The 13,120-nt window shown below is 42.5% G+C and overlaps 1 protein-coding gene across 2 annotated transcripts in view; it reads right to left on the bottom strand.

The window, feature by feature from the left end:
- Window positions 1–13,120, bottom strand: part of NFX1 (nuclear transcription factor, X-box binding 1) — a 69,746-nt gene that overhangs the window by 38,933 nt on the left and 17,693 nt on the right. For both annotated transcript variants that reach the window (XM_055131764.1, XM_055131760.1), the window contains exons 5-7: window positions 11,228–11,333; window positions 8,738–8,809; window positions 6,992–7,131 (exon numbers count right to left, since the gene is read on the bottom strand). In XM_055131764.1, coding sequence (XP_054987739.1) covers window positions 6,992–7,131; window positions 8,738–8,809; window positions 11,228–11,333 — 318 coding nt within the window. The remainder of the gene's footprint in view (window positions 1–6,991; window positions 7,132–8,737; window positions 8,810–11,227; window positions 11,334–13,120) is intronic.

A 13,120-nucleotide genomic window follows, 5' to 3' on the forward strand; every position in this document is an offset into this window, starting at 1 on the left:
TTTTTTTTTTTTTTTTCTTTTTGGGTCACACCCAGCAATGCTCAGGGGTTACTCCTGGCTTTGCACTCAGGAATTACTCCTGGCAGTGCTTGGGGGACCATATGGGATGCCGGGGATCGAACCCGGGTCGGCCGCGTGCAAGGCTAACGCCCTACCCGCTGTGCTATCGCTCCGGCCCCTCTGTTCTCTTCTATCAGTGTAGTATTTGTCTCACAACACATCTTATACATGGCTGACCTGGGTTCAATCCACATGTTACTCCAAGCTCTGCTTTGAGTGATACCTGAATGCAGAGTCAGGGGTAAGCCCTGAGCAATGCCAGGTGTGACTCTAAAACAAAAACAAATTTTTATCCTTTTCTTTTAGGTTCTCCCTTTTGTGTCATAAAGATTTCTGAAGTAATTCCTGATGATCCGCTGAATTTCTATGGTAACTGCTGGTGACCCTTTCATTTCCACTTAAGTTTAACTAGGGTTTTTTCTCTTTTTCCCCCCCTCTAATGAGTCTTGCTAACTGTCCATATTGTTTATTTTTTCAAAGATTCAAATCCTGCCTTTATTTATCTGTTTCATTTCATTCACTTATGCTCTAAGTATTATTATTTTCATCCTTCTCCCTGCTCTGAGTCTCCAGGTACCCCTCCCTTCACTACCAGTTTCTCAGGCTGTGCAGTTAGGTCAGTGAGTCCTTACATTCTTTCTAATGAACACTTGCACTGTTACAAATTTTCTTCTTAATAGTACCTTGCTGTTGGGGCTGGAGCGATAGCACAGCACGTAGGGCTAGCACAGCACGTAGGGCATTTGTCTTGCATGCGGCTGACCCAGGTTCGATTCCCAGCATCCCATATCGTCCCCCGAGCACCGCAAGGAGTAATTCCTGAGTGCATGAGCCAAGAGTAACCCCTGTGCACTGCCAGGTGTGACCCCCCCCCAAAAAAAAAAAAACCCAAACCAAAACAAAACACAAACCAAAATAAAAAAGAACCTTGCTGTTTTTGCTGTGTTCCATATATTTTCTGGTAGCTTCTATCTTTACTGTGTTTCCAGGAATCCTTTTGTTCTTTTTTTTCAATTTCCTCTCTGTCCCACTGGTTTTTCAGTACTGAGTTGTTTAGGTTCCAAGCATTTGAGGCTTTTCACATTTGTTTGTGATTAACTTATGCTTCAATGCATGAGATCCTGAGAAAATAGTTGATCTTGATTTTATGGAGGTACGTTTTGTGACTCAGCATGTGGTCTATCTTGGAGAATGTTCCACATGCATTAGAGAAGAATGTGTATTCGACTTTTGGGGGATGAAAAACCTTTCAATGTCAGTATTTCCTTGTTGAGTTTTACTATAGCAAAGAGTAAATAGTCTATCTATCTAGAGGTGATAGAGCAGTGCTGAAGTCTCCAACCACTATTGTGTTGATGTCAGTATCTTCTTGCAAGCTTAGCACTGTAGCACTGTCCTCCCCTTGTTCACTGATTTGCTCGAGTGGGCAACAGTAACCTCGCCATTGTGAGACTTGTTTGTTACTGTTTTTGGCATATTGAAGAAGCCACTGCCCTGCAGACAGGATACTCTCCATAGCTTGCTACACTCTCCGATAAGGAGGGAAGAATTGAACACAGGTTGGCTGCATGCAAGGCAAACACCCTACCCACTGTGCTATCGCTCCAGCCCCATTAGCAATTATTTTAAATATTTTGATAGTCCCTCATTGGATGCAAAAAATGTTTAAGAATATGAGTTCTTGGGGGCTGGAGTGATAGCACAGCGGGTAGGGCGTTTGCCTTGCACGCGGCCGACCCGGGTTCGATTCCCAGCATCCCATATGGTCCCCTGAGCACCGCCAGGGGTAATTCCTGAGTGCAGAGCCAGGAGTGACCCTTGTGCATCGCCAGGTGTGACCCAAAAAGCAAAAAAAAAAAAAAAAAAGAATATGAGTTCTTCCTGTTAATATGTATATGTGTATATAATATGCACATACATTATGTACACATATTTATGTGTATGTAACACACATATATAACATGTTATATATGTATAACATAACACCCACACACATATATATCCTGTGTTCATCAAGAATTAACCACCTGTCTCAACATTTTGGGGAGTGGGCTCTGGGCCATAAGCTCAGGGCTTATTTTTGGCTCTGAGTTCAGAGAATGCTCCTGAAGGAGCTTGGTGGCCCGTATGTGGTGCCACAGATCAAACCTGGGTCAGCCACATACAAGGCAGGCACCCTATTATTGGCTTGAAGTCTACATTATCTGATATAAGTATGATCACCCAGCCTTTTAAAGGGAACTGTTTGCTTGAAAAACTCTTTTTGTATTTGACTTGAAGCCTGTGTTTGACTTGACCGTTCAAAGATGACTCTTGTAGGCAGCAGAAAGAGTTGAAGTCAGAAAGCTGGCTCCAGATTACAGAAGGCAAGGTCCTTGTCTTATACGTGGCCAACCTGAGTCTGAGTCCCAGCATCGACCCCAAGCCCTGGCAGAAGTGATTCCTGAGCACAGAGTCAGCAGGAGCACAGAGTCAACTGTCAGGTATGGCCCAAAAACCAAATTTTTATAAAAATTTGGTATATATACATATAAAATATATATATAAAATATATATATGAACAAATTTTTATAAAAGTTGGGTTTAGTTTTCTAAAGTAAAACTCTGGACCTCCTAATTGATGCACTTAGGCCATTGATGTTTAGTGAGATTATTGACGTGGAGGTTTTTGGTCATCTTTTTTGTGTTTGTGAAATTTGTCTTGACCTAAAGAAACCCCTTTAGTGCTTCTTGCAAACTTCATCAAGGTTATGAGCTGCTGCTATCATGAAGCTCTGCATTGTTTCTTCAAATCTGCATCGTTTCTTCAAATTACTGGGCAGGGTGTTCTTAGTGAGCACCAATAATTGCTAATAAATTAATTTATTAAGTTTTTTTTTCACTATATCCACCATTTCTTTCTGGCCTACTGGGTCTCACTTGATAAATCTTTTTAAGTGCTAGGGATGCTCCTTTGTACATAGTTTCCTTCTCTATCTTTCTGCTTTCAATATTCCATTTCTAATCTTTTGACTTTCATCATTCTGATTAGAATGTGTCTTGGAGTCTTGATTGAGTTCTTCTGGCTGGTGCCCTTTCAGGTCTCTTGAATCTGAGTGCATGTGCTTCTCAACTCTAGAAACTTATAAGCAATGATTCCTTTGATAATAATTCTTCATTGGAACTGACTTTCTATTCCTTAGTGATCCTGAAGATTCTTACATTGTTCCTCATCCCAAAATTCTCACAATTAACTTTTTAAAATTTTGTTTTATTTTTTATAAAGTTGTTCACAATAATTCATTACATTTAATATCCAACAACCAATCCCACCACCATATTTCGAATGTTTCCCCCCCAAATCCCAAACCATGCTCCCCGGAGAAGAACCAAAACAATTAATTTTATACTGTTTGTTATGAATAATCCCCTAAAAATAAAGTTTCCTTAGGGGAAAATGTGTGAAGATTGTTATTTCATCCTGGAGCCATTAAGCCCTTGTATGTGTTCTCTTGGTACATCAGTGGTGTAGAGCATGAGAGGTTGTGCAGCCACCTTGGAATTCTGAAATTTAGGATTATACAGCAGATTCAGGCTTGTCTGAGCCTGTGGAGAGCAGCTGAGAGCATGGCAGTTATAACAATAAACTTTTTTAAAAGGAATTTTTGAAGACTATATTCTAAAGTAGTTGCACTAATTTACTCTTGTGGTTTTAATTTATATTTCTCTAGTGTTTAAGCATCTTTCATACATTTTATGTATATTTTTCTGTGATCTATCTATTCAGGCATTTTGCCCACTGTTTAATTAGTTTTCACAGGTTTGTCAAGTACTGAAAAAAAAATTGGGGGGGGAGGAGGGATAGTGGTATCAAGAAACAAACCCTGGGTCTTACATGTGGGAGACTCATAATAACCGCTGAGATATATCCCTGACTCCATCTATCCATTTTGTTAAGGGTAGCACTGTAGTCCCGTTGTTCATTGATTTGCTCGAGCGGGCACTAGTAACATCTCCATTGTGAGATTTGTTACTGTTTATGGCATATCGAATATACCACGGATAGCTTGCCAGGCTCTGCCATGCAGACAGGATACTCTTGGTAGCTTGCCAGGCTCTCAGAGAGGGACAGAGGAATCGAACCCGGGTTGGCCGCGTGCAAGGCAATGCCCTACCTGCTGTGCTATTTCTCCAATCCCCCATGTAGGGTACTTTGATAAAGAGAAGTCTTATTTTTATAAAGCTCACTTAGTAATTTTTGCTTTCTTATGGTCAGAATTTTTTTTTTTAATGGGGGACACGGGGGGGGGGGGGAGGGCACACACGGCAGTGCTCAGAAGATCACACACCCAGCTCAGCCTCATGTAAACAAACTGCCTTACCTGCTATATTATCTCTTAAATTCATTTTTGGTTTTAAGCCATGCTCATGGAGACTGGGCTACTCCCAGCTCAGTGCCTGTGGGATCAAATCCAGGACTTTGTACATGCAAAGCATGTTTTAGCATTTTAAGTTTTCTCTCTGGTACTTAACAGTATTTTTATTGCCCTGTCCAATAATTCTCTGCCTATTAGTAGGAATTTGTTTTTTTAAATTTGAATCACCATGAGATACAGTTTCAACTTGGTTCATGATTGGGCTTCAGAATGTCCCAACACACATCTCCTGACCAGCAAACATTTCCTGCAACCAATGTCCCCAGTTTTCCTCCTGCCACTATCCCCCCGTAGCCTGTCTCTATAGCAGATACTATTCTTTTCTCTCTTCAGGCACCGTAGTTTGCAATACTGTCACTGAAAGGTTATCATATATATCACTTTGCCTCCTTTCAGCACTCAATTTCTTGTTCAGAGCGATCATGTCCAATTATCATTATCATAGTGGACCCTTCTCTGTCCTAAATGCATTCCCCCAAAACTTATAGCAAGCTTCTACCATGGACTGGTCCTCCTGGCCCTCGCTTCTGCTGTCTTTGGGTATTGTTATTATTATTATTGTTATTTGCTTTTTGGGTCACACCCAGCAATGCACAAGGGTTACTCCTGGCTCATGAACTCAGGAATTCCTCCTGGTGGTGCTCAGGGGACCATATGGGATGCTGGGAATCGAACCCGGATCGGCCGCGTGCAAGGCAAACCCCTTACCCGCTGTATTATCAGTCCAGCCCCTGTTTTTGGGTATTATTCTTATACCATGTTTATTTATTTAAAATATCCCGCAAGTGAGTGTGCTCATTCTACGTCTGTCTTCCTCTGACTCATTTCACTCATCGTGACACTCTCCATGTTCATTCATGTATAAACAAATTTCATGACTTCATTTTTCCTATTGACTGCATAGCATTCCATAGCACGAATGTGCTATAGTTTCTTTGTCCAGTAATCTGTTCTTGGGCACTTGGGCTGGGTTGTTTCCAGATTCTGACAATTGTGAATAATACAGCAATGTACACAAGAGTGCAGATGGCTTTTCTGTAGTTTTTGGGCCCCTAGGGTATATTCCCAGGAGTGATACTGCTGGGTAATATGGAACCTTGACTTTTTATTTTGAAAAATGTCTATATTGTTTTCCAAAAGGGCTAGATCAGTTGACATTCCCACCAGCAATGAATGTGTCTCCTTCTCCCGGCATCCATGGGATTCTTATTTTTTCTGGTGTGCCATTCTCTGTCGTAAGAATGTTCCTAAGAGTTTCTTCCAGAAACTTTGATTTTTAGTTTATATTTAAACCCATGATCCATGTACATTTCTATGTAGTGTGATACAAGGATTGAGGTTCATTTTTTTCTTCATCCATATTCGTGAAACAGTTGTAAATGCCTCCTTAGGGGGCTGGAGTGATAGTACGGCGGGTAGGGTGTTTGCCTTGCACACGGCCGACCCGGGTTCGATTCCCAGTATCTCATATGGTCCCCTGAGCACCATCAGGAAGAATTCCTGAGTGCATGAGCCAGGAGTAACCCCTGTGCATCACCGGGTATGACTCAAAAAGAAAAAAGTTCTTTTTCAAGATTATTTGAGCTTTCTAGGTGGTTTTCAGTTACATCATTTAAAAATTTACTCCAGGGGCTGGAGCAATAGCAGAGGGTAGGGCGTTTGCCTTGCATGCAGCCGACCCGGGTTTGATTCCCAGCATCTCATATAGTCCTCGGAGCAGCGTCAGGGGTAATGAAATCATCTAAGCATCACTGTCTCCAGTTCTTTCCTCCCAAAGTATGGAGCAATCAAAGTAATCCTGGTCATTTAAGCAACCATAAACAAGATTACAGGAAAGCACACAAGTTATGATTCCCAACCTCTGCCATCATAGCAGACCACCTGCAACATCTCAGAGCCTCTGCTAGCTCCTCCAACATTACAGGTGAGGTTGATCTCCCGGCTGACATCCTTGAGCCTTTTTGGAAACAGAAGCGGACTGCCCTCAACTTCAGCTGGGTCCTGGCAGACTCCAGAGCAGACCTCTACAACCTCTTCTGGCCTACCTCCACATCACCTGCACCACATAACAGCTCTAGTCAATGTGTCTCGCACTCACACTTACAGTTCCCATCACTGGCTGAAACCAGGAGGGAAGAAGAGAGCAACTCATAGCCTAATCCCTCAGAGACCTCTGGGGGAGTGAAGATTAGCCAGCAGAAGCACAGCAGAAGCCCAAGAGGCCCACCTAGCTCAATGACTGAAAAGACTCCACCAGCACTGAACAGCTCTGTAAACTCTCAGAAATGGCCTTTAGGGACAACATCATGTTGAGGATATTTACTGAGCTCAAAGAAAGGATGGCACAGGTAGTCAGCAAAGTAGAAGGAAGTGTGAGAGCTAAAATGAGAATACAAATCAGAAGCCACAGAAATGAAGAGTACAGAAGGTGATATAAACTACTCCACAGAGAGCCTCAACAAGCAGAGCAGCTGAGGAGAGTACACAGGGATGGCGAGCTCGGAACCAACACTTACCCTGATTCAATATGCTCCGGCAAGGCTGGCACTGTCCCCCATGGCACAACTCAGCACAGTGGTGTTGACCACAATTTAAAATATTCCCACATGGGTTAGAACAGTGGACTGAGACTGCCTGACCACAACGAACTGTGTGCCTGTAAAGACAATCATAAAGAAGCATTACACTAAGCTAACTGGAAATATCTGTCAACCAAATAAATTAACACTGAAGCCCAAACCATCCTCTCCCAGACATAGGGAACCTTTCTCTCGTCCATTTCCAGTATTTCCCTGTGTTTCTACCCTCTAACTCTTACTTCCTCAATTACTTGCCTCTTCTCTATTCTTTTTCCTCCTTCATTTTCCTAATTTCCCACCCTTATATTCTCTCTCCTGTTTTTCTGACTACCATGGAACTGAAGTCTCCTCCTAAGTATCTGTTCTGTCAGACTTCTCTGAGCCCTGAGAAGCAGCACGCAGGAGGGGAAAAGAACCCCCACAGGCTCTTACAGACAGGAACGGGGTTACTACAGAGATGTGTAGTCACAATGCACATGAAAACAGCAACGGCTTAGTCCTGGGCCTGTCCTTGACACTCTGTGAGGTCCTAACACATAAACAACACACTGCATGTCATTACTCCAGGTGGGGAAGTGATTCTAGATCCCCATCTGGAGAACAAACATTTGTTCTAATAAACATCCTGAGTTTGTTCTAATAAACATCCTGAGTTTGTTCTAATAAACATCCTAATTTTGCTGACTACCAATTAGTGAAAGATTATGATGCCGGCAACTTTCACACTAGCATTTCTCAACCAGAGGTGATATGGCCGGCTATGGGCCCTCAGGACACTTCACATAAGCCGCAAGTGTGTGTGTATGAATGTGTATATATGAGACTGTGGGACAACTGGTAGGACAAGGGGACCGCATGAAGAAAACAAGGTCTGAAGGAAGTCATGGCAAGAACACGGTTGAGGGGGCTGGAGTGATAGCACAGCGGGTAGGGCGTTTGCCTTGCACGCGGCCGACCCGGGTTCGATTCCCAGCATCCCATATGGTCCCCTGGGGTAATTCCTGAGTGCAGAGCCAGGAGTAACCCCTGAGCATCACCAGGAGTGACCCAAAAAAGCAAAAAAAAAAAAAAAAAAAAAAAAGAACACAGTTGAGAAACACTGTTTATAGACAAATGTCTCAAGTAACAGCTTAGATTTTAGAGTCTACTCTCCTGAAAGATGACTTATTTTAGTTCCTTAGTTCCTATGTCCTATGTCCACCTCTACTACACATTATGTTTCAAAGCATTCTGTACAGGTGCCAGAGAGACAGTAAGATGAGAAGGGAACTTGCATTGCAGGGGCAGACCTGGGTTCAATCCCAACTCTTATATGGTCCTGAGCCCCGCTGCCTGTGATCCCTGAGCACAGACCCAGGGCAGGGACTGAGCCAGGCCAGTCACGAGCAAGGCAAACACCTTGCCACTGTAGCATTGCTCCAAACCTGTAACTTCTTAGAAGACTGTAAAACATAACTAGGGTCAGCAAGAAAATTACTCTTCACAGAAAAGGACTTTTCACACTTTCCATCTATTTAAAACTACCTTCTCATCTTTTGTTTTAAAAATCCATTTTAGAAATTCACATTAAAATTATGTTAAAAATAAACATGGGAGATAAGCGAGTGAAAAAGAAAAGAAAGAAGAAATTAACTTTAAAATCAATGTGAAAAATGAATCTCTGGAGTACAATGCCATCCTTACCTGGTCCGTCCACATTCACAGGTTTTAGTCATAAAGGCAGGGCACGGCGGGCAAGGCCCAGGATGGCAGAGTCTACAAAAGAAAAGACTTGAATGAATAAATCATATCCATGTATCCAACCTATATATAGCTCCCCCTATTGAGTCCTACTGACCATACGGCAATAAATAAACCTGTTTAAAAAAATTGTAGTGAGGAGGGGCCGGAGCGATAGCACAGCGGGTAGGGCGTTTGCCTTGCACGCGGCCGACCCGGGTTCGATCCCCGGCATCCCATATGGTCCCCCAAGCACCGCCAGGAGTAGTTCCTGAGTGCAAAGCCAGGAGTAACCCCTGAGCATCGCTGGGTGTGACCCAAAAAGCAAAAAAAAAAAAAAAAAAAAAAAAAAAAATTGTAGTGAGGAGATGCTACCCGGGTGACCACATGTTTGTGTGGCCGCTCTGCAGCTGATCGACCACAATCCGGAGGCCAGCTAGACTACTTTTGGTACCAGCAGCTGTTTGCAGAAGTGTCTCTAGACTGTGAACTAAGCCATAGCTCCATACTGCCCCAGGAAGAGAAATGATGCAATTTCTAACATAAATCTCTCTGGACTTAGCTACTAAAATACTAAAATACAGAAATCCCAAACCTATGAAGAGACTTCATATCTCTTCATTCTCAGCAATGGAAAACTAATTATCAAATGCTTCCTTTTCAGCAGGGCTGTTTTTTTGGGGGGAAAACTCCAGCAACAATATTGAGTTTTGTGTTGAAATATGGAATGTAATCAAGGTAAAGAGAAAGTGAAGTGAAATTTATCAGCTATGCAGGCGGGGATAGGGGGATGGGAGATATACTGGGGTTTTTGGTGGTGGAATATGTGCACTGGTGAAGGGACGGGTGTTCGAGCATTGTATAACTGAGACATAAGTCTGAAAGCTTTATAACTTTCCACATGGTGATACAATAAAATAAATAAATAAATAAATAAATAAATTGTAGTGAAAAAGAAAAAAGTTAAAAAAAAAACTATTTTTCTAAATGGTTAAGCTTTGTTAAATGGTTAGTTAACAAAGATACCAACAATATTTTTTTGGGGGGGGATGGGTTTCATAACTGGCTATGTGCTCATTCCTGATAGGCTTGGAGAACAATATGGGGTGCCAGTTTTGAACTCACGTTGATCCCATGCAAGGGAAGTACCCTGCCCCCTGTACTATCTCTCTGGCCCAGTGGTTTTTATTTTATGGTGAAGAGGTCGGGGGTTGGGTTACAGTAAGTCAAGGTGCTAAGGGGATCATGCAGGCCAGGGATCAAAAATGAGCTTCTTCATGCGAAGCATATGCTTCAGCCTTTTGCGTGATTATCTGACCACCAATAATATTTTCATAAGGCTGGAGAGAGAGTACAGTGGGTAAGACCTGGGCTTGATCCTTGGTACTACACATAATCCTACAAAGCCCTGCTAAGAGTGACCTGTGAGCACAGAACAAGGAATAACTCAAGCACTATCTAGTGTAGCCCAAAACAACAAGAAAGATTTTTATATACAATCAATAGCATTATCACCTTAGAATATTTAACCATAAAAATAAGGCTCAAGTAAGAAAACTGGCTTTATTTGGGGTCTGGTAAAAGTAGTTCCAAAATTGGTCTTGGCCTACCGAGAGCAGAGTGCAGAAAAACAGCTTGCCACAAAGGCCAAAACACTCCAATGTCGATTTCCTCTTAGTGAAAACACAGGTTACTATTTTCTGACCAATTACCCTGTGCCAGGTTCTGCCTCCAGCATCTTAAGAGGTGCTAGCATTTGTAATTCATAAAACTCTAGGCTTTGTTGCTTCTACCCTTACTTTAGAGAATAACTAACCAACTGTTTGTCTAAGATTATGTGCTCCTTTTATTATGGAGAGCTGATTGGGCACACTCTGAACTGTTAAGTAACTCAAACCCAGAAACACACCCTTTCTCAGATGTGTTTTCTGTAACTAATCAACTGTTTCTCCTAGACTGTGTGTTCCTTCTATTATTTAGAGATGATAGGGCACACTCCAAAGCCAGCTACTTATTGTTGGGCAAGCATTCAGACTACATCGCTGCCCCAAGGAACCTAACACAACTGTCCTTCCTTGGGCAGAAGTCTACCCTACCCATTCGCTTCGACCTGGATAGTACTAGAGGTACTTCCTTTCACAAGTCACAGGATAATATAGCAAGAAAGGCACTGGCTCCTCTCCATGGCTCCGCCATGTCAGAGCACTATAACCCTGGGATAGATGCTTGTTCTTTCTAAGCTCATCTGTAAAATGGCTAGAATTACAAAGTATCAGACTAACATATAGATTCCGTGAGTTAAAGCAGCTGAGTGCCTGGTAAAGAGTAAATGTTCAGAACATGAGACCATACTGCCCTTTATTTCTTCCTGTTATGTTAATGAAAAGGGTATACTCAGAGCCATAAGCAATGTGTGCCACCCAGAAACCCCCAAGGTGTAGCATCCCAACTTACAGGTTACAGGAATGTGGGCAGTCCTGGCCAGGCTGCTTCCTTCTACAAACCTCACCACAACTGTGTGGAATTTCATTTCTGCTCCACTCTGGATTCTTCACCTTGCCTGCAATACATTAGACCAGAGAATTGATGGTACAAGCCTCAATACTGTCTTCAACTTGAATTCAAATGATACAATGTCGCTAGAGCACATGAAAGTGTACTGTGCTTCTCATTCACTCAACAAACACATAAACCCATATCCTAAAAGTAAAAGCTGAATACAATACCAGAAGCCTGAGTATGATAAAGTTTCAGGATTACCAGATTAAAAAACAATTTTTCACTTAAGAAAATGTCACTTTAGCCCCGGCAGCCAAAAACCTCCGGAATTCAACCGCCGCCATGCTCATGGCTGCTGTGCACATGCTCAGGCTTCACCCACGAGTTAATCCCCAGAAAACCCAGATATGCGGGACTTGTGACTGAGAATTCTGGGTTCAAGGGGACCGGGAACAGAGATCTTCTGCCCGTATCCCCGTCTCCGGAAACTCAGCAGTCATGCCCAGAAGCCACCCCTGGCTGGTGCCAGATAGTCTCGTCATCAGCCACCATCCAGATTGCATGTTCTCTCCCGGAGGGAGCATAACATGACACTCACCATAACCATGCTGCCGGAACCCGTGCCAGGCTGTTTCACCAGAGGCACCCCAGAGGAGGGCGGGTGAGATCCCTCCCTGCCCCAAGTGACCCAGCCTCAGCAGACGAAAACCTCCAGAACTCAACTGCCACCACGCTCACGGCCACTCTCCACACACTCGGGCCAAACTTCACCCATGAGTGAACCTATTCCTAGACACTTCAAACCACACACCGTAACTATACTCCAAGAGTTCTGCACCACACATGATGGGGTTCAAAGCAGGAGGCAACCAATCTTAGAGGGAGATACATATTTTTAAAAATAGGTATATATATATATATATACATATATATACATATATATACGTATATATATATATATATATATATATATATACGAAAGCACACAAGGCTCAACCTTTAACAACATGTTAGTGATCTCTTATTAGAAGGTTTAATGGTGCCTGGGTGAAATGCAACAATCTTCACACTCTTTCCTCTAAGGATACTTTTTTGTAGCATTTTCAGCAGTTTTCCATAACAAACAATATAAAATATATTATTTCGATTCTGCTTTGGGGCAGGGATTGGGGTTTGGGATGGAAACATCTGAAATATGGTGGTGGGAAGGTGTAATGGAAGGTGTTCAAATATTAAATGTAATCAAATACTGTGAACTACTTTATAAAATAAAAAACATATATTAAAAAAATAAAATGTTACTTTGACTAGTGGATACATTTAATCTAAGATAGGGAAAGAGAGGCAGTTAAAGAGATGGACAGATCATAAATCACTCGCATAGTAGGAACTCACCTATTTTTAAGCTATGAAGGAAGCATAAAAGACCTAGTTTTGTAATCAACTTTAATTCGCAAGTCTCGACTGGGTACATTCTGTGAACTCAGCACAGAGGCAGGAAGAGTGACAAAGAGGTGCAAAATTAGCTCCCCTGAGGAAGCTGTCCTCACTGGTTACTAAATGACAGCCAATCTCCTAGGCCTTAGCTTTTCTGACTCTGAGTTTCAGAAATCTTACTTTTCTGTGGTTTTTTATTTTTTGCTTATTATTTTTGGTTTGGGGGCCACATCCTGAACTCAGGTATCACTCTTGGAGGTGCTCAGGGGACCACACTTGGACACTGGGGAATGAACCTGGGTCAGGTAAGAGCAAAGCAAGCACCCTACCCACTAGTCTATTGCTCTGGCCCAATCATTACCATTCCACTTTAGTCTCATTTACTACTCTTTTTGGTTGAGGGGGCCACAC

The sequence above is a fragment of the Sorex araneus genome, chromosome 1, assembly GCF_027595985.1.
Source record: "Sorex araneus isolate mSorAra2 chromosome 1, mSorAra2.pri, whole genome shotgun sequence".
Taxonomy (NCBI): domain Eukaryota; kingdom Metazoa; phylum Chordata; class Mammalia; order Eulipotyphla; family Soricidae; genus Sorex; species Sorex araneus.